The 22549-nt window shown below is 37.7% G+C and overlaps 1 protein-coding gene across 1 annotated transcript; it reads right to left on the bottom strand.

The window, feature by feature from the left end:
- Window positions 1–490: 490 nt before the first annotated feature.
- On the bottom strand, window positions 491–22033 carry CFAP300 (cilia and flagella associated protein 300). The gene is made up of 7 exons (XM_063329955.1): window positions 21915–22033; window positions 21363–21444; window positions 19638–19710; window positions 13776–13942; window positions 11395–11567; window positions 5142–5208; window positions 491–850 (listed from the first exon to the last, which is right to left on the bottom strand). Exons 1-7 carry the CDS (start codon window positions 22022–22024, stop codon window positions 713–715), a joined length of 810 nt encoding a protein of 269 aa, XP_063186025.1. The 5' UTR covers window positions 22025–22033; the 3' UTR covers window positions 491–712.
- Window positions 22034–22549: the final 516 nt, after the last annotated feature.

Genomic DNA, 22549 nt, shown 5'->3' with positions numbered 1-22549 from the left:
CCAGAACTTTTATTTTTCCCTCCCGAACTTGTATCCCGACTTCCAGGCGGCCGCGGGGCCGGGGGGTGGCTGCGCTCCCCCCTCTCCCCCGCCGGGCAGCGGCTGGGCCCCTCCCGCCCGCGGGGCCCGGGGTGGCTTGGCCTGGGACCCCCTTGGGGCGCCGTTAGGGCAGCTGCCGGGCTGAGGCCGTGGGGCCCGGCCCTTCCCGGGGCCAGCAGGAGGCCGGGCCTGGCCCGCCGGCCCTCGGCCCCCGCCTCACCTGGCGGTGTCGGGGCGGCCGCGGCCTGCGGGGCTGGGGGCGAGGGGCGATGGAGGGGAAAGCCGGAGGTCGGTCGGTGCAGGCCGGGGCGCCTGACGCACTTTTTTCCCCATCCCGCAGAGAGTTCACTGAGTCCAGAGCCTCCCCTGGCATTTACACGTCGTGGATCTGAAAAGCTGGTTCATAATGAGACATTAGGAGAAATACCTTTTATTAGATAAAACGGGTGAGGGAAGGGGGGGACAAAACTGCCAAGATAAGAGATTCAAGAAGCGTGCCTTTTAAATACAGAAGAACTTTTTAAAAAAACACCCAGAAATATGTACGTGAGCGTGGAGCCATGCGGAGGCTGTCATGGAGGTGCACCTTCCTCACAAGAAATCTCAGCAGCTTCTGTCTGAATCGGTGCCATGAGAAGGCCGCCCCGGTGATAAAGTCGGAGGATGGCCAAGTTTATAACGAGCTGGTAGATACACTTGTGCCAAAACAGTGGTACAGAACGTGGACGTGTCGCCTGCAGGGATCCACGATCAAGTAGGCAAAAGTCTGCTGGTGGCTTTGGCTGGAAGGGTAACACAGGCCATGGGCATCCTGAGAAGAAATAAAATCAAACAACCAGTATTAGTGACAGCACGGATACCCATGAAAGAATTCATAAAAAACTGAGCAAAATGTATCATTTTGTTCCAGTTGTAACAGTTTATTTCATGGCAAAAGATAGAATAGATACACCATAGTTTATTTAAGCAGTGTTACATCTCTGTGAGGATCCTGACGCCACAAAACGCACCAGTTCTGTCGGAATAGTTCCAATAACCTTGAGGTAAATGGAATATTAATATAAAACGTAAAATTAACCATGTAAGCGTGTGTTTACACAATTAGAGCCTAAAATACAGATGATTAAACATACAATGGTCCGATCATGTTTCATTTGAAACAGAAAAAAATTAGGGATTATATTTATCAGTAATTCTTTTTCACTTAACATTTGCTAATGCATCTGTTCAGTTTCAAATATTTGCATTTAAGGAAAACCCTCCTTACAGCTCTCGTTAACAACTTCGAACTGTTAGCGAAAACATGTTGTGTGCCGGTCCTCAGAAGGGGTTTGAAGGGAGTGCAGGCACCGAGCTCCAAAATCCTCATTCTGGAAACACAGGTTCAGGTGACAGCCAGCTCCAGAACCGGGCTCTGCCATTAACGCCCTCCCTCTGCCCGCTTCAAGAAAAGCTTCAGCGCTGATGAGGCGGCACAGCCTGACACGCGCTTCGAATCCAGCGGGGATCCAGAAACCAGGTGGGGGGATTTTTGGAGGGTTGATTTTTTTTAATTCATTTAGTCTAATAATTGAACATCTAAAAGATAACAAATATTTAGCTGACACCTCCTTTCCTTTCAATCACAGTACAGTTTCCTCCTGCTCCCGAACACCTTTATACAAGAGTTGAAGAGGTGTATGTTCTGTTCCACTTTTTTGCCTGAAGGAAATTGCTATATTGCATTTTTTGTCAATTTTCTCCAAGAAAATTTTAAACTCCTGGACTACAGACTATTCCAGATTAGAGGCACATCTCTCACATTCCTTTGTTGAAGCTGTCTTCCTTTGCACAAAATAATCCACCTCTTTTTGGACCAAGAAAACATGAAAACTGTAACCTCCCTCAGTGGTTAGGGCAGTCAGCTTAGAAGGAAAAAGTCTGGGTTGTGAATTTTATCCAGTAGCTGTTACTGGCATCCCATTTTCTCTCCTGCTATTTCAAACAGGAGGAACTATATCCTCTTTGGATACTACGTGTTCTGGTGTCTTCTTTTGGTGCACTATTCCAAACCATAAATCTTAAATTAAGATAAGCACCACCATAAAAGCATTGTTTAAGACAGGTAGACATTTGATAATGTTTATTCACAGTATTTTCCAATGGTAGTCAAATGCCACAAGCTAAAAATAGCATTCTATTTTTAAGCAACGCAGCATACAAGCTCCATAGCTCCAATTTTAAGAAGCCTAGCCCTCTCCGGGTGGTTTTGAGGTATGCATGTGTATCAAACACTGGATTCTCAATAGCAGTAAGGAGAGCAAGCTTTAAGATTTTACAGTACGTGGCATCACAATGCCTTTGGAGTTTGATCCAAAGATAACCTAAACTCACGCACGAAACCAAAGAAAAGCAAGAGAAGACCAGCATCAAGATGTGATTGCTAATTAAACTTTTTTCCCATTGCTACTGAAGATCCCATTCCTGCAGTCCTTATGGAACTGACCAATGTCAGTTGAGGTTTTGACTGTTTAAAGGCAGCATTGGCACACTAAAAATTTGTTCAACAATTCAAGAAGAAAAGTTAAGTTTTGGTGATGAGGGATTTCAAGAAACTCCAGAATATACCAACCCTGGTACCAGGAAAATAATAAATAAAATTTAATTAAATTAAAAGGGATCTTAAATTTATTTTAATTAGTAAAAGAGGTCATAAAAACCCTGAAATACTTGAGCATAAAGCCTCTGGAATTTACACAGACTTGCTCTGGTTTTTAGAGCAACAGGGTGCACGGACACGAATTCAGAATCATACCAATTCCATCTGCAGTGTGGACTTCGGTTCAGACGTGCAGGGGGTGTAACGATTGATTTACTGATGTTAGAGTAGGATCATTTTATTTTTTCCTTGTAGGAACGCACATAATCAGCTGATGATTTAAGAGTACATATGCATAGCATAATACAGAAATAAAGATACCACTGAACATCTCTCAGAACTGCATCATTTAATAAACAATTTTTTTAGAAATACTTTTTGAATAAACTGTGCATTACACAGATGTCTGACACTGCCACGATTCAGGTTCAGGTAAAGAAAGTTCTAAAATGCCAGTTGGCATCCAAATACTTCAGCTGTAACAATGTTTCATTATGTGCAAGCCCCAAAGCTCTCACGGGTATTTGTGATGCCCAGGTGTATGGAGTTTTGGTGCTGAACAGATATACAGATGTGTATAACTACACCTTAATGCCTTGAAATATTTACATCTCTAATAGTGTGCTTTTTTAGATATTGTTTCCAAAATAAGGGCTTCTTAGCCACAGCTTAAAAACCAATGGATGGTGTCAGTATGGTGTTACATAAAGTTCTTAATTCCTGATTCCATTTGTACTTGTGGAAATATACAAGTATATTTATTTGTCCACTTACTAATACAGCTTGAAGAAATGTGTGTTCTTCTAACTTCTCAGATGCTCTTCAAGTCACTTTTACCAGAACAGCTTTTTTTTTCACTTATATCAGGCTAAGAGAGTATGTCCGCTTCTTTCAGATATAAACCAAGAAAACATGGCTTAAAAATTGTCAGCTCAACGTTAAGATTATAATAACACACTCTATGGTTATTTACCACACGAGCTCAGAAACTAAATCTACTGCAGAAATGTAGTTATCTCCTTGAGAGAAACTTTTCGTCACACGCACAAGACATTTGTGCTCCAGTAGGAGCCCTTCCTGTAATTTCCAAGTAGAGTTCAAAGAGTTTTGATCCACATAGCTACCAAACAATCTAGACAGACACGTTTAAGGCTTTCTCTATTCCAAGAGAAAATTCTTCAGGATGTTCTTTAATGGAATCCAGAATTTAGGAATTCTCCTTCACTTCACAAATTTTCAGAATGTGCAGTAAAGCCCAATTTCCCCCCAAAGCTACAGGGAGGATAGCCTGCTCTGTATTTACACTGGATTTTCTTTCATCCATCCACTTTTTTTTTGTTTTCAAAAGGTTGACAAGTTTTGTCTTTTTTTTTTTTTTAAATACTAATGATATTTAACGTATGGCAAAGACAGGGGAACTCTTAAATATCATGCATCTACCGAAACACAGAAATGTGCAAAGTTCACATCAATACACTTGATTCGGAGATGGGGAGGACCCAGTAATAACAGTAGAACATCAAGTTAACAGGGTTTTTCTTTTTTATTTTATTTGTATTACAGTCCACAGTCTAGTAGAAAGCTGCATTTTGATACAACCATAAAGCGCTTATTTTCAAAAACCTTCCAAAAGCCTTTTATGAATCACACATAGTACTTAAAAGATGATGATCCACAGATGAACAGCTGGGCTATTGGCAGCTTACAGGGAAGCTTGTGCAGTCTGAAATGACATCAGCTAGTTCTTTTGAAAGTGGGTACATTATCTGACATTTAATTATTACATATTCTGGTTACTCAAGAAGAATTTGGAGTAGTTCATCCTACTGTAACAATTAAATGACAGATATGCTGAATCTAGTAAACATGCAGCCAGTTCTCAAACTTATCTTGATGGTAAATGTATGATTTTGCAAGAGAAACAGATAGGAATGAGACTTGACAAGGGAGGGGAAAAGAGGTGAGCAGTCATCTCACCACCCCAACTTTCTGCGTACTAAACTTGCAGTCTTTACAGAAAACAGATGCAATACAAGCTATTTGGAAAGCTCTAGCAACGTTTCTAAAACCAGAACTATACAAAGTCAAGAGTGGATTCTTAATCCTTAGCTGCTATCTCAAGTAGATCTAAAAGCAGAATTACTCAGACCTAAAGATATGGTTTTTTCATAAACTAGTTTCTGGATGACTATTATGACTTCAAGTGTAATCCAGTAAACCTATTTTTAGTGAGCTACCAAATAAAACTTCAGTTGGTCGTTGTTGATGAAGAGTCAGTAAAGAGGACAAGAAAGCAGGGTGAGATCAGGGAAAGAGTTCATGAATACAAAATGACAACAACTATGGAAAAATAAACCCTTAAAAATGGAATATTATGCTTTCTTTGTGTAAACGTCAATTCATTATTTTCATGTTATACATGTGACGTCCACTATAATCTTGTACTAAAATTATTAATACTTACATATGCAGACACTCTGAAGACTGTAGAAATAATACGTATATCTTTTGTTTCAGGATCCTTTTGAACACTGAAATACAGGGGAATAATACATACTTAATACATACAGTAAGCACTGATTATTAGAATCCTTCACTTAAAAAATAAATTTTTAACATATGCACTGTGTTCTCACTCAAATTTGACCAAGTTCAAATTAGTAGTTAAACTTCAACTCATGTCACATTGACTATGAAAAGCTATGTTGACCGTTGTTAGAGAACACGGATATTATGACATTTTACTGAAAGCTATTGAACGTATCTAGTCATCTGAGTTAGTTTCACTGTTTTCAGCTACTAAATCACAGCAATATTACCCAGGCCTAGATGACTCCAATATAAAGTTTGCATTTTGACACCTATGAAAAGTTATTCAGCTAAACATTTAATAAAAATCTTTTCACATATTCTTTGAGAAAAAAAACACTTGCAAAGTGAACTGCATCGTAATGCAGACTACAAGAGGTAGCAGCCGTACTGGTGAAGAAATGCAGACTTTAGCTCATTTTTAATTAATATATGGTTATAATTTAGCTTCATTTTTTATCCTTTGAAATGATGTATATACAGACAGCTATGCAGCTTAGGATGGTATTGGGTCTGAATTTGTATATTTCTAGACTTATGTTTGTTGTGAGGGGTGCCATTTATTCCATCACAATTATTAATAACACTAAGATATTATTGCAAAGCATGTCTACATATTTTAAACTTAAATGTTTTTAAATATGTCATTTTTCCTCAGATCTGCTTGAAGTGATGCTTACATTTCTTCGTTAATTAGATTATGTAACTTCTATTAATTTATGTAATTTTACAGATTCCTATTTACATTAACTCCCTATGGAGTTGTTGAGTCTTATAAATTCCATACTTACACAGTTCCAAGAAATGCATAGCTCAAAACCTGCCTTGTCACAAACAGGTTCAGTTCCTGGGAAAGGTCCCAATACAGCTAAGTCACTAGGGGATGTGTGTTAAACGCAGCCTAGTTGTACACTGCACCAGCTCCAAGCTGTCTGTGACAGCAGCCCTCTATTACCACTGCTTTCACAAAGCTTCTTTTTATAAGAACAAACAAACCCTAAATCAACACACATCATCTTTGTTGATTCAATCTCTCCAGCTAATAAAAGAAATTGACTCTCCGATGAGCTGATTTCATCTGTAATGACACAGTCATGTATGAATTAAGCTTATACAGTGAAGCTGATCTTTCCTGTGGTGAGTCAGTAAGGAGGCTTTCTCAGAATTTTTTGTTGCAACTGACTTGTTGATATACTCAACAGTGGATTAAAAAGGCATTGCTGAAACTGGTACTGGCCTCAGTTGTCTGCTTTACCACCCCTCTAGAGATTACTGCCTTCCCAGCAGGGACAGCTCAACTGGTTCATGACTCAGCTTCTGAACCACTGCAGTTTACAGACCGGCATATTAAGATAAACTTAACACGGATGTCAGTTTATGCTAATGTACCAGGCTGTAAACTACAGCAGTTCAGAAACTGTTCAACCATCTCCGCTGAAAGAGTGACAACTTTCAGAACAAGGTGTAGAGGGTCAGTGGGGTTAGCGCTTTCTACCATACATCACCACCCCCAAAAGCTACAGTTGTATTTAAGTTACTCTGGCTTCACATTCTTGTGTCTGAAAACAATGCTTTCAATTTCTGCTTTCTTAATTTTTACGTTATATATATCTAGGATATGAAAGTAAGGGGTGACAGAGAATAAGTCTTCCTATTTATTATTCTGCTGCCTTGAGACATTTTCCCCTTGTGCTTAGCTTCCTGTAAGTCATTTTTCAGACGGATTGTATATTTCTAGAACTTTGGTTAATTTTTAAGGCAAAATAATACATCTGCCAAAATCAGATGAGATTCTTCCCTTGCTTACTTGAAAGAAACCAGAAGGTTGCCTTTGACAAGCTCGTTTGCTCTATTTCTTTTCTTTTTTTTTCCTAAAAAGGTTTTAGAAAAAAATACCTTGTCTTCTTGAAGAGGATAGTATTTCCTTAAAAATAGTCTTAATATCCTCTTTTTTCTTTCAAATTGTTAACTTCTAAACTATTCATTGAATATGGTCGTTCCTTCATCACTTTAATGTGAGTCTATTGTCTTTTTATGAAGAGCAAACTTCCTCATCATCTCGCAATTCACTTCGGGTTGTATTTATATCCTAACCTTACAGTCAATATTTTATTACGATTTCCAAACATTAAATGAACAACTCAATGCTTTCACATAAATTCATTTGTTATGGGGGAAAGGGCATAGAGGTGGCATGGAAGGAAGGAGAAGAGAACAATAAACACAAGATACTACAGCAGCTGTCACCACAGAGAGACACTGTCAGATAAATCAGGGGTTAAGTACAGAAGGCAAGATTTATCAATAAAGATTCATAGATTATATTTTAGCTAACAAGTTTTTGTCATGTAAATGTATGCTTTAACTAAACCAAAAATACTACGAGAAGCATTTTGAAAATATTTACGTTACACAGGATATGACACTTAACACTAAAATTTTGCATGGATTTAACTGGTCACAGACTAATTACTGGTGGATTAGTAACAGACAACAAGTTGTGCATTAATTCATTAGGAAGTAATTATTGCTCTTTTTACAAAGGAGAAAATGTCTGCCATTTAATAGTTGTATTTGGAAGTCCCTAGCTGTGCTTGTAAAATAGAGTGGCTAATTTCAAAAGATTATTGCATTCTTACATAATAAAGCAATATACATGGAAACACTTCAATAAAATGAAATCTCAAACCTTTTGGCACTATTTTGAACACTAATGCCTTAGAGTTAGAACTCAGGAAAGGCCAGAAGAAAGGCTGTAAGAAAAAGAAGTGGGGAAAAGCTCATAATAGGTCTGCCATTCCCAGTACTAGAGACGCTTTTGTGGAACTCTTCATGCCAAGGCTCTTTTCCATAAGAAAAACTGTTACAGGACCAAACAGTGGTGGTTTATGCCTCTATAAGCATATAATGATTAGACTAAATTCATCTGTGGGGGCCAATTTTTCAATGTACATCAGCTAGCAGCTAATAATTATTGTGCTATCAATTTGTTTTTCACCAAGCCTTCTGAGCCCTTAAGACATAAAACTTAAAGCTTAAGAAGAGTACAGTTTACAGAATTTTTTAGTACCACAAAAAGTTTTTATATCACTTTTCAAAGAGTAGAACATTTCCAATGCAACGGCAATCCAGGATGAAAAGAAGCAGTCAAGAAAAGAAGAATTTAAAGAATAGTTGGTTTTCAACAGGAATTTGAAGGTGAACTGTTTTGTAAACATAATTTAATAGGCCACTACTCTCCTTAGCAATTTTTTACTGAAAATAAGAGGCCGTAAGAAAGTAATTTTCATTGCTTTATTTTCTGGTGTAATTTGTGCAAAAATGATCTAAGTAACAGTGCACAGCATGGACTAGCAATTAGAAATCCAGTCAAGACTGTGGCATGGATGTCCCTCTGCAGAGCTGTATCGCTTATCCTTTCACTGGCCTTTTCTCTTACGAAGGTGGTAACAAAACAGCAACATCATTTTGGATAAACTGGGGGCAGGGGGAAATGAGACAAAGCAGGAGACAATCATGATTGGGAAAGGAAAGTCTGAAATGTCAAGATCAAAAGCTTTTCTCATGGGACCAACAGAGAACTTAATATCATTGGAGCAAGATAAAACATTTAGTTGTGAATTTCTTTTGCAACTGCTAGCCAGGTCCAATGGCAGTGAGAAACAAGCAGACATTTGTAGGCACAGAAATGGAGACACAAGGTAAATAAATAGTGAAGATCAGTTATGTCACATGAACTGTGTAGATGTACTTCAAAACTTTGGAGGATAGAAAGCAAGCTGCCAACTGGAAAGAAAAAAAGAAACAAATAAAAACTAAACCAAAAGCAAACACCCAAACACCAAAAAAGAGTGGATCTTGAATGGTTTTCTCTTGATATTGCATAAAGGACAGAAGTAGCGCTCCAGAGAAAAATCACAGAAATACAGAAAGGGCCAATAGGGAACAGGTTGAGGGTATAGAAAAAGCAAACCTTGAAAGAGGGATGAAATTGTAGGGAAGATTTTGGCAGACGCTTTTTTTTAGGTAACAAGAACTACTTGACATCCTTATTGAATTTTACGTCAGGAAAAGGAAAATGAAGGGGAAAAGGTTTAAGGAGATAGAAAGGTAAAGGAAAGGAGTGGCTTTGAACAAAACTTGAGCATGCGTAGCAGCAAACAACTCAAAAGCAAAGGGAAGCAAGAAAGTGAAGGAACTGATTGGATTTGCGCTTTGTCCTAGGTCAATTCAGCAACACAAGAGCAGAAAGAGCTGTAGTCAATGCAAAGTCAACTAAGGCCAAGGATTAGAGTAACACACAGCTTGTTTCAAGTGTCAAGTGAACCATTTGAAAGAAAAGGGAGGGTAGAGCTGAAGCACTGATGGATCCTTTTAAGTCATATTCTGTATTTCTGAAGAACCCACTTGATTTCCATCTATGTATGATATGAAAATATCAAAACTAATCACACTAATAAGAAAGCTCTGGTGACTAATCACAGTATTCAAATTAATACATGCAGCAATCTAAGTTCGTTATTTCTAAAAAATCTTGGAATATTGATAATGCTCAATTTCTCTGTTTCATTGGTTTCACTAAAAGTATGAACTGTTTTGCTACTTTAATAATTTATTTTAGATGACCCAGGAAACAGCACATAACTAAATCAACTTGTACCCTGAAAAGTATTGACCATTAGAAAATCTGAAAGCTGCTTAGAAGTTATTAAAGATGTCTAAGCTTCTTTGGTTAAGTACTACAAAAAATTCCCCAAACCAACAAATATTTTGTTTTAAATATTTTGTTTGGACACAGCAATCTATACACAAGTGCCACAGAAGTAAAGAAATATTCAGGTGATTAAGAATCACTGGGTCTAATCCTTTCATTTTATCTTTGTTCAGACATACACATTTTACTCTTACGTTTATCCAAAGACATTTTAAGAACAGATTTAATGACAAATACACCTTACACGATCTTTTTCCTAATATGCTTGTGTATAATCTTAAAATAGGAGATGAAATAACCATTGGTCATCACACCATTCCAAATAGAGTGAGAACGAAGAAAAATATCAATTCCTACTTTAAGTGATTTGAAGCCCTTGTAGTGTACATTGTAGTTGCATTACTTAGTATCCACATTATCAGAGTTCTTGTAGTATCTCTCATTTTAGTTTTCCACTGTGCAAGTTGATATTGTTCTTTATAGTATCCCACAAATACTTAATTATAAGTGGCAAAGTATAATATAATATAAAATTTTAGTAATATCATTGATGATCTTTATATTCCCATTAGTTTAGCTATGAATGAGTCTGTGTAACTGATAAGTACATTTCATTGCCCACTAATCAGGAAATAAGAAATTTTGTCAATCAGAGAAGTCAGCATATGGATGTATCAAAACAGGCCAAAAAATTGCCCTTTTTTTTCTGAATTTGAACCTCTGATCGATCACCTCTAATCTCAAGGAAAAAAAAAAAACAAATTCCAAACAATTCCGTATACCAGATCTAGTAAAAATGTGTATGCTAACATGCTAACAGCATGTGTCACGCTAACAGCCAGATTCTATCACCGTTAGCTTTACGCTGCGATAAGTGTATTTATAGAATTAAGAATGCCAAAATCTAACTGTATTTAAAAAAAATAAAAATCACCTGGAATAAAATATATACAGAACTACAAATTTCAGCTGAAGTATTTCAATTTTTAAATCCTAAGCCAAAAGCAGCTTGAAAGTAGTCCAAGACTATACATCCAAGACTTAGCTGTTGATATTTTATCAAAGATAGTGGGCACACAATCTGCTTCCAGTGCCACACCATGTTTTCAGCAGACGATTACAGAAACAAAAATCTTTAAAATGGGAGTGAATTACAAAGTATCAATGTCCATATATGTAATATAACAAAAGTTTTTATGTGGGACAGATGCCATTAAAATTGCATATATTTTGCCATTGAACTCCTACCATTGTTATACAGTATTTTGATAGGTGAAGTCAAATAAGCTTGTAGATTGATTAACTAACAGCCCCATTTTTGAAGCAGTAATGCACAGTAAATTTACACAAATCAACACAAAGTATCTATGCACAGCGCATACATATAAAATTGCATAAAACGGAAAATGCTTACCTCACCAAGTCTTTATATAAAGCTTTTGTAGTTTCTAAGTATGGGCCAACTACATCTTCAAACTGGCAAAGAGTTCCTCCAATGCAAAGATGCTTAAAAAGACAGAAGAGAAATTCTTTGCGATCCAATTGACTGAATAAGTCATAATGGTCTGAATCTTCCAGAAGCAAAACCTTGTGGAACAGGAAAATAACAAAGTTTATAAACAATGGAACTACTTTGCTGTATTTCATACAGAGTTTACATCCATATAAAATACATGAACTAGGGATGGAAATAAAGTACTTCTCTCTAAATCTTTCCTCCAATGATGCAATTATGTTCAAAATTTATAGATAGAATATAAAGCAGAATCACTGTCAGATTTGTGCCCACAAGACATAAGGGAAGATTTTTCAAGAGTCTTGTTATTCACTGGTTAATTGCTCATCGTGCTAATGAAACAATAATCTGAAAAAACCCAGCTATATTTGGTATGTCAATCACAGCCAATTAGTTTGTCTTCGGCACCTTCGCCTACGTTTGCTTTTTTACTCTAAGTTTACACACTTATCTCACATTTGTAAAGGAATCCTAAGGATGTCCCAGAGGACATCATTCAAATTCACATCATTCTTTACTGCAGACTCTAGCGAGTCTTTATCTGCAGCCTGGGTAAACCAGACATGCTGTCCAGCTGCCTCCATGCCTCTCACCTGCCTTTTGCTGCAATATTATGTGAACACAGAGGACTTGCTAGATTAGTCCCAACACTGCCCACTGTAAGGGTGGACAGGAATTGTAACAGTATGGCTACAAGACATTTGAGTCACATCAGCCAAACTGCAGATGTCAACTCAGGCAAACTGGTTAAAGCTAGACATGAACTTAACACTCTCTGGTCCTCTTCATAATATCACTACACAACCTGAGTAACAAAGGGTCAGGGCAGCAACTGTTGTTGATGGTCACCTCATATGTATCCCAACCCCCTTCTTGGTTGAAGCAAGAGACGATGTGACAGGTGGGAAAGAAACATGGAGTTTTGCAGATGAAGGCCACCCTCTGACATCAGGAGATAGACAGTTTGCTGCCCCCTACAGTCTACCGTCCTGGGGCGTGGACTAATTTCATCTGAAGCTTTGACGTCGATCCTGGAAGATTTTAACTCTTAATTCTTTCTGCCATCTTAGGTCTTATGAGTAGGAATCATGTTCCTTTCAAACAAATGTGAATCCTTCAACTTGCAACTTGCAGACACACACATCCCTTCCAAGGGAAGGAAAATGGAAAGAAACTCAAACTCCAATCATTTATTTTAAATAAACTTTCCTATACCCAGTATACTTAATTTTCAGAAAACATTTCACACATACCCAACTTAGAAATAAATACATAGTATTTTGAACTGCTAGGCTACAAACCGCATCTGAAATTCAAAGCTGAGCTTGAGTTCTCTCCTTTTCCCAGAACTTCACAAGACAGACCAGTATTTCAGGCCACATCCTGTAACCAGTGTCACTGGTTCAAATATCCTTCAAAGGATTTGGCAAGTGCAAATGAGTGCAACTCTATAATTATTAAGTACTTATGATGATTATATATACAAGGAAGAGCAAAATCCAGTTCTCCCACACTATGCTTTGCTAATGCTAAACAAACATAAGTAAAAAAAAATTGTTTTAGCTTATGACGTCAAAAGAAACACTTACAGTGAAGACATATGTTGATTAAGAAGGTGCCACTGTTAGAGAGAGATCCTTTTTCAGAATAATCTGCTCTTTAACACCTCCACTGGAGTGTAACAAACAGGTTTTACCTTGCAGGCCTGTTCAGGAGCTATATTTAGTCCTTTTCCAGTGTTAACACTGAAAAATAATTTCCCTTTTCACAGTTTCCTCTCCTTTGTTTCAATGAAAATATACAAAGATCCTTAAATGCCTTCAGATATGATACGGTCAGCATTCCCAGCCAGGAGTGCTTCAGGATGTAGCTATTGAGTACGTTCAGTTTCACCAGCTACCTGGAAGGTTGTGTGAACCTGCAGCTCTGGGTATCATGATACCTTTCCATTGGCACCATTTGTTTTCCCCTCCTAGGCAAATGAGTAGCTGCATTTCCCCCCCCAACCAAGCACAGACTACTTGAGATAAGGGTGTGTAGAAGAAGGTTGTGCCTTTTTCTCGCACCTAAAAAGGAAAGAAGGCCCACCTGGAAAACAGCCAGTGCTTTCACACATTCAGGCACTTCAGTGCCTCAATTGGTTCTATCCCATGGCTATTGATGCCCATTTTTACCACAGAAAGTATGTATTGTCAGAAAAAAAAATACTGAAAAATGTGTCCTTACGGTACCTAATAGAGTATGAAAAATGATAAGAAATTATTCATTGCTATACTGACCTTCCTTAATTCATCGGAGATGAGAATATCATCGTAATAGTCATCATAACATTTCACAATATGTCCAGTTTCTCTGACAACTCCTTCAGAGTACAGCCGATCAAAAAATGACATAGAAATCTGTGTACAGGGCACCAGTGTAGCTTCGATTTTTGTCACTTTGGAACCTGAAATACATAGGAAGGCTTCACTCCAAGTCTCTTGCAATAAAGAAAATAGGAGAATTTCCATGTACTAATTTGTAATTTGATACAGCATGGAAATAATCACCTTCTCTAAATGGCTGTGTGTGGCATATTCTTTAAAAAAAATACAGACCACATAAGTATGACACAATCACACAGTCCCTCAAAAAACAAAGAAAGCTAAGAAAGAAACAAGCGTAAAGAAAACATTAAATTCATCTGCATACTACCCTCCATTAAGGCTCATGTGTCTGCTCCCCCTGTTGGTAATACTATGAGCCAAAACAAGTAATAGATGAAATACCACGTGAAACTCAACATCGCCTTAGATCACACCCTTAGAAAATCATAATCCACAGCTTAAGCCTTGAAGAATCTGAGGACAAATACCAAACTTGGCATGATGAAGTACAAAAGCCAATAGCTGCTAACAGCACCCCACAAAGTAAAAACCAAAATGAACACAGCCCTGATGAATTTTTGGTTTGTTAAGTATTATATCTGAACTTTTTGAAAATTTATTTTGTAGCTACTGTAAGCTTTACAAACCAGCTATTTCAGAAGATGAAAAAGGTACCATCAGCACTTCCTGTATGAATCTGGAGTACTAAATGTAATCATTAAGTGCAGAGTACATTCTTCTAGAAATTTTCCATTTTCTGTGCTTGCAAGTCATTGGAGGCTTGATCCTGTTACTCCTAGACATCTAGTGCCATTTGAGATGCCCTACAGTATTTTACTTAATGAGGTATCAGTCCATAATGACACATATCTTTTCTATATACAGTGTTACATCTACAATCTGTATGTGTGGCGTTGGATAACTTAGGGCACATCAAATAGCATTAGAGTCCATGTTTAAGAAGCTTTAGACTCAATTCAGTTCCATCAGCTCTCTACGGTCCAAGTGTTGAGACCAAATGATAGAACTTATTCTCTACTCATCTCCAAGTCCCCCTGAACACCCTTCAAAATGTTTCTGGAACAGGAGAGGGGAGGAACGCACAAGTTAGCATAAGCACGAGCGAGCACGCAACACAAGGGCAATGTGTCTTGGCAGAGATAATATTCACAGCATTCCAGCTTTCTATGACTTTACTCATATGTTTTCCCCTCTGGAGGCTCCCTTGACTGGTCAACATCACAGTATCAAAGGCTTTTGACCATACAATTAAAGATAAAATGAAGTGGTGTCCTGACAAACTGACCTAAAGGATCACTAAAGACTAGTACTTAGGAAATGCACAAATTTCATTCTAGATGACAGTATTTCATGAACAGAAACATGCCAAAAAGGGATGTATGAACCATGACGCTTCTAAGAGCACCTATTATTTCATGCTGATCCTAATCTTTGCAAGCATAGCATAACCTAAAATTTCTCTTGCCTCCACACTTCCAAAAAGTTCTTGGGATGTCTCCCGTATGTTATTACATGGAGGTTAAGTAGGACTGGCATTTTGTTATCTAAAACCAGGTAAACTATACCACCTACCCAATCAACACTAAGAAAAAAATTAGAGAATTTACAAGTTGATGGCTTGAAAATGTGTCTACTTAAGCTAAAAATAATGGCATGAAATTTTATAATTATTTTATTGGGCCAATGTGATGTAAACAAAATGAGCTATAGAGAAAAGCTTGGCATTTAATTGCTTGGCTTCGCATCTACAGATATGGTTATGAAAACCATATCTTTATTAACCATTTATTTATTAAAGAAAAAAGGTTTGGACATTCTCCTAATGTCCACATAGTGACTATCAAAAAATAATCAAATTATGTAACCAAAATCAATCACAAGTCAGGAGAAACAAGACTTACAGCTTTACAACTTAAGAAAAAAAACAAACACTGATTTTTGATTATTTATTTATGCTCCCTCCCTCACCCTCACCTCCAGACTCCTCTAACTTCTAATTCTCCAGCTTCCTTTAGAAGGGATAGACTTTTTATTTTATGAGATATTTAATAAGAGCTAAATCAGCCTCTAACATAGAACTTATTTTCTAAAGACCTATGAATCAAAAACTGAATCGAGACTAATAATAATCAGATGTTAAATGACTTGAGAAAAAAAGACACATCTTACATTTTCCCAGTTATTGAGCTTGAAGTATAAGAAACAGAGCTATTTATAGGCCTTCAAATTGTTAGGATTTTATCGGGGGAGGGGGAAGAAAGGAGACACACTTCTGCTTTGAAAGAAGATTTTATGAAAAATCTCATCAGGAAAAAAAAATCAAGAGCTTTGTAATCTATTCAGTAGTTCAGAAAATCAAACTACAAATGGAAAAGTTTAAATATACTGGAAGCTCCTATTCTCCATTTGAGAGGTGAGATTTGAAATTGGAGATTCAGAATTTCCTGGAAAAGAGTGACCGGTTTTAATAACACTGTAAAAGTGAGCAATAAAATAGGAAGAAGAAATGCCTTGACAAATCTGCAAGTGGAAAACAAAGAGCTGAGAAGTACTGAAGTAGATTAAGCTTCTTATAACAGCTAGCTCTGGAATATCTATAAAGCACTGCCAATATACTTTTAAATGAACACATTGCATATCTAGTATGGGGCAGATAAACCCCAGATTAGGTATATTTAGAATTCCTCCAAGGTTTAAGAAAGATTTTTACCTCAGGGAAACATCTACAGAACAGTTTATATAGAACATACATATTGCAAGTTCAGTGCTCTGTACTAAAAAGATGGTATTTCAAAAGTAAAAGGTGCAGGTTGATGATTTATAGGTTCAAATGACATCTAAAATTTTTGCAAATGATAACCTATAACAGTAGTCTAAAAAATTGCTTCCAGATTTTAAAATGCCATTTCAAAGACAGCAATCATTAAAGCTTCAAGTACACATGGCAACTCAAGAATCTTTCTTAGGCAAATACTTAATTTCTATTTACACAAAAAGACAGTAACCGTATCCCTTTGAAGATAACTTTTCAAGTGTTAATTGAGCTTAAGCAGATACAGTCCTGCCTCCCCAAGACTGTTGACAGGTGCGAGGCCAGTAATATGTCCAAGGAAAAACTACTATTTAGTTTTCATTGCAGCTATTTAAAAACACAAGACTCAAGACATAACATGGTATGCATCAAATTTGTTCCTTTTGATGCTTCTATTTTAGAAATACGAGAGTAACAGATGAAGGCGGGGCTTAATGCACATGACAGAACTATCAGGTGCTCTGCCATGCAGCCAGGAAGAGGGCAGAAAAAATCCCTCCTACAACAGGCAAAAAAGTGTCCTGTGAGAATAGGTGATTAAGTATATGTCCGATCAGATGAAACAGACTAGAGAATATCCTTGTGTATTGTTTACCTAAAATGTTATCTTTCAACTAATATTAAAGCTGAAGTCCTTGAGACAATGTACTACTGTGGGGTTCTACCAGGAATCCCAACACGTCAGGGACCTGGGGAGAGAGGTACATGTTGCATTCCTTGGGGACACCATGTTTTATGGCACCTTTTGATCTAACAGATAGAGACTGAGGATGTTATGGTCTGATAACATTAAGGTGAGGATGAAAAGCAGTCAAGAGAAGAAAAAAATGAGATTAGACACAGAGAAAAAAAAAAGAAGTAAAGAACTTTTAGAAACAGATTTTAGGAAAAGGAGATAGACAAATAACAGAGAAGAGGAGGTAGAGATAAATATGAAAGTGAAACCACGCCCACTGAATTAAAAAGAAAAATAAATTCTTAGTGAGAAGGTAAAAGGGGGAACACAGCCTGGAAAAAGACAAAAGGATTATGAAAACAAAGAAGCTCATAAAGTAAATATAATATTGATGTTTTATATAATGCTGACATCTTTCTGTGGGTCATAAATAAATACTTCCTGCCCAAGCTCACGTCAGGGAGAAGGGAGTTTTTTAAGAACCTATCTAAACCCCACTTATGTTATGCATCCAAAATATCTCCCCCCTGTAAAAAAACCCTAACATTTTTGTTTGCAAGGAATAAATACAGTATTTGAATCAATCTAGATTATGTAATTTTTCTTCCTATTTTCTAAAAAGCAAAATAAGCCTATTTCCAGTATTTTCTTTCAAGAACAGGAACTTGTTTTTAAAAAAGTTGCTCCACAGTGATAAGTAAATCATATATCTGGATTAATATATTGGCATGTCTGAAGAAGAAAATACTAGAAGATGATTTTTCACTTCCTCCCACTCAAAGCTAATTCTTACTATATTTTCAAAAAATGCACATGAAGACTAAGGATAGAAAAATGTGCCAACATTCCTCACCAAAAATAGGCAAAGAATGGGAAGATGAAATTTTAAGGGCAAATGGGGTATACCAGCTGTTCAGGATTTAGAAAGGGAACCCTTCCAGTCCTCAGAAGAAAATGCATTACTTCTGTGTTGAGGAAGAGTGAGCGGAATCAGGAGTTAAGCCGGGATACTTGGCAAGTGACCCTCTGCTCTTAAACACGAGGTATGTAACCTACTGACCTTCGCTACAGGGACTGGCAAGTCACAGGCTAGACATACAGCCTAAAAAAATTCTTGCCTAAAGCAGGAAAAGGTTTACCCACGGTTTGAAATATATTTATTTTCTTTTTGCTTGCCAGAGTCAAAAAGAGGTACCTGAAGGGGAATTTGAGATATTTTTTGCATCTTATATATTTCAATAGCTTTAACAGCCGGATACAGTATTTGGAAAATGGATTTTGCTGACAAAAAGGTGGCAATGTCTAGTGTCATTGTATATCGTGGGGAAAACCTATGCCAATTCCAGAGAGCTGAAATGGAAAAGTTAGAAAATTCCCACAGCTCCATTAAATATTTACACACAGTAAAATATTTGCAGACAAACCAAAAGAACTGAGGACTTCCCAGTACCCCCTTTTAAAATATTCCTATTAAGGAAAATCACTTTGGTGATATCAGAGTTCACATTATGCCTAAAATCCCATTACATTATCACATGCAATTTCCAGGAAATTTTGTGTGTCATTTACATAACCAAAAATACAATTTCAAAGTGGTGCCATAAAATGGGCTATTTGCTTCTGGTCTTTCTCCTTTAGTGTCTCATCTCCATCTACAGACGTAATCAAGTGTTATAAGCAGTTAATGGTATGGCAACAAACTAGAAGCCAACCTTATGTCATGATTGCAACTAAAGCAACCTATCACATGGCTCTCTTTCTGCGCCCAGATCACGTTTGTTGGGCAGATAACATATTCCCACAAGCTCGGGGCTTTGCTCTATCTAATCTTCCGCTCTCTCAACTTTAATTTGTAACAGAGCAATAATCTCAGATTTGTCCTAAGTAAGGTGGTTGCATCTATAGAAGAGTGTCTTTCTCCAAATATTATCTGGATAACGTAGAACAATAATTCCACAATTAGGGCAGTTGATTATGTCTGGATACAAGATCAGGTCAAGGATGTTACAGACCACTTAAAACCACTTCTGGTAGCTTAGTTTATGGATCGATACAGGGGTTAAGGAAAAAAGAAGTGTAAAATGTGACAATTCAGTAACAAACTAGGTAAGAATCTTTTCTTATTATTTAGTAAAAGAAGTTATTCTTTAAGATATTTCAACCAGGTGAAGATACACATATATCAACTGTGATTATTACAAAATGGTAAATGAGAGGAAAATAGTTACAGACTTTTTTATTTAAGATTAATTTATTCTAAATTTACCCAATGTAGTCCATTGTCCTGAAGCTGAGAGCAACTTTAAACTGGAGTTCACATTTTGATCATTAAAAAACGCCTATAATATTCAAATAAGAGAATACAAATTAATGAAATGAAACATAAAATCATCATTTATAGTGCCTTGGACACTTTCAAAGCAAATTATAAGGATCCAATTAGTAAATAGATTCTGTATGATCTTTCAGTTTGGATACTAAATATCATACCACCAAATACATGTTTATGCAGTATTAATGTTTTACAGTAAAGCACTTTTAGTCCAAGAACACACAAAAAGGTTGTATGAAATCCTTGGAGGTACAGAAAATGGAAGAAGAGATGAAACAATTCTATCATCTCTGCATACAATGTTGTTGAAGTAAAAAAGGAAATGCTAAGTATGATTGTACAGTTTACATTTTGTAAATAAATTTGAGGCTTGGAGAAGTGTAGATACACACAAAAAATATTAAAAAGATACAGAAGACATCCATAAGTTATCAAAGGGATGGAGAAGATGTTTTTTAACTGATTTATCAGTTAAAAAAAGGAGACATGCATAGTAATGTTGGTAACTGACAAGTTAAATGATAGATAAGCCAATTAAGAAACCTCATACTTATGTATATGCATACAAGCAGAGCGAATAATCATTGATGAAGCTGCTAAGAAAATGATGGATTTTTCACACTCTGCATCACCAAATCTACCACCTCTCTGGGATACAGAGAGATCAGACTATAAAATGTAATGGTCCCTTTGTTCTCAAATAATTCACAGCTACTCAGAGTTCATAATTTCATAATGATATTTTTACATTTTTAATTCAAAGGAGACAAGCGTTGAGAAAGTAAATGCATATTTTGTAAAATTCAAACATTTGAAATGTTTATCAGTGGGAGATGAGATATTGGTGTATTTCTGTGTGAATTGCTTTAAAATAGAATCACAGAATCACAGAATCTTCATGGTTGGAAAGGACCCTTAAGATCATCAAGTCCAACCAGACAACCAATACAAAGAGTCTGAACTCTTTATCCAGGATAACAATATAAAATAGGCATACAACAAATCAAAGAGTTGTTTTTAAAACAACAAATGTAAAAACCACACTGTTTTTAAAACCACAGATTATTTTGTTTTTTCTGTCTGCAAACAGATGAACAGATTTGATGTTGCAGACCACAAAAGTGGAGGCCATAAAATCAACAAAAGACTCAAGTCTCAAAAAGCTAAGAGCCCAAAATCACAGTATAAAGCAATGGTATCCAATACATTTTTAAATCTTGTATTTTCAGATATATGGTGCCTATGCATGTCTAATTGCACAGTGTATTTACTGTGACAAAACAGTAATAGCTGTGAGCAAGTGTACCAACTGCATGTACACTGTTTAAAGTCTTCCCCTGGGTGGACTTCCCAACACGAAATGCGGTGGCCAAGATCAGCATCCAGTTCCGATTCCCATTCTTGGGAATCTTGAATGACTAAATTGCTCCCTCTTAAAACAGAGTAACATTAGTACAGACTAAAATATTTTTACTGGACAATACAGTTAACCCACAAAGTAAGATTTGTGCACCACACCTAAATTACCGACTTTCAAGGAGACAGTGATATGGCAAATAGCATGTTAACACTGCTACAATGTTTGCCATTAAGCAGTTTTCCAATAGATATAATTCCCTGCAAAAAAGTCAACTTAAAATATGAAGGATTTAAAGCTACCGTAACAAATTCATCCTTTTGATAGGGCTTAAACTGCTGGTCAAAACTGAACGCTTGTGCTGTGATCCTGCCTTGCATGGACCTGAAATGGAAAAATGAGATGAAATATTCTGCAGACATACTAGGCACTTACTCACTTTGCAAATTTGCCTAGGTACACTACATAAAGTCCTATTCTGACCAATAAGTATAGTTTATTTTTTTCTTTTTCTCTTTTTCATTCTCACTTATAACCACCTCCGTGGAGAGGGGGTGGGGGGAGCACGACGGCTGCTGAAGCAGCACCAAAGCAACGCTGCGACGCTGAGACGGATCCTGGCTAACTCTGGAAAGCAAAGATAAACGCCTTTGCTCCTCAGAACAAGCCTTTTAAGTGCCTGAAAAACACTGAGGAGACTTCCAGTTAAGGGGGAGGGGGGAAGAGAGACCGGGACCCGCCGCCACTTCAGAGCGGGAGCGCTGAGGGCGCGGTGGCGGCCCCGACCCTGAGCACCGCCCACCCCTTCCCCTCCCTCCCACCGTCCCCAGCGAGGCGGCCTCTCCCCCTCCCACCATTTGAGGAGCCGTTCCCCGATGTCCCTGTCCTCCAGGGAGGGGAAAGCTTTCTGGGGCAAGCAGCGGAAAGCGAAGCCGGCCGCGCAGCGCCGATCCCCGGCGGACATCTTCCAGCGCCGGCGGCGGCGGCTGGGCGGTTGCCGTGGAAACGGCGGTGCGCGGCCGGCGCGCTCCCGCCGCCGGGCCCGGCCCCGCTCACAAGCGTTCCGCTGCTACGGCGGTCCCCTTTCTGACAGGATTTCTTTGGTTTTTACCCACAAAATCCTCTAATGGAACACCATCCTTCTCCCCCCTCCCCTCTGCTCCTGTCTGTGCACCGGGAAAACTTTCAGGCTTGCCAAAGGAGGGCCTAGCAGGCCGCACGCAAAGGCAGGGACTACCATTGCTGGCTTAATCAACACCACCCCCAATAACGCAATGTCAAACCAATTGTGAAAAGCCCAAAGTTATGAATTGTGAAGCTGTAATGAATCAGCACTGCTTCTTGCTTCCCAGGGCGTTGAGGCGTTTGGGAATAGCAAGGCCGTACTTTCAAGCTCTTCCCAGTGGAGAATTTAAGGAAAGTACATCGTTAGTGAAGGATGTTATTTCTAGGAGTCCAGTAAAGCAAGAGACACCTTGCAAAATTTGGG

Source organism: Chroicocephalus ridibundus, chromosome 1 (genome assembly GCF_963924245.1).
Source record: "Chroicocephalus ridibundus chromosome 1, bChrRid1.1, whole genome shotgun sequence".
In the NCBI taxonomy this organism is placed as follows: Eukaryota; Metazoa; Chordata; class Aves; order Charadriiformes; family Laridae; genus Chroicocephalus; species Chroicocephalus ridibundus.
Note: the sequence above shows the minus strand (reverse complement) of the source record. Positions and strands in the feature narration are given on the sequence as shown.

What these genes read in the sequence shown, in the direction of transcription:
- CFAP300 (XM_063329955.1), bottom strand. Translation starts at nt 22,024, where the DNA reads ATGTCCGCCGGGGATCGGCGCTGCGCGGCCGGCTTCGCTTTCCGCTGC. An exon ending in TCTCCGATGAATTAAGGAAG is followed by an intron (nt 11,568 to 13,775) that starts GTCAGTATAGCA and finishes CTGTTCCACAAG; the next exon opens with GTTTTGCTTCTGGAAGATTC. An exon ending in TCTTCAGAGTGTCTGCATAT is followed by an intron (nt 851 to 5,141) that starts GTAAGTATTAAT and finishes ATTTCTTCTCAG; the next exon opens with GATGCCCATGGCCTGTGTTA.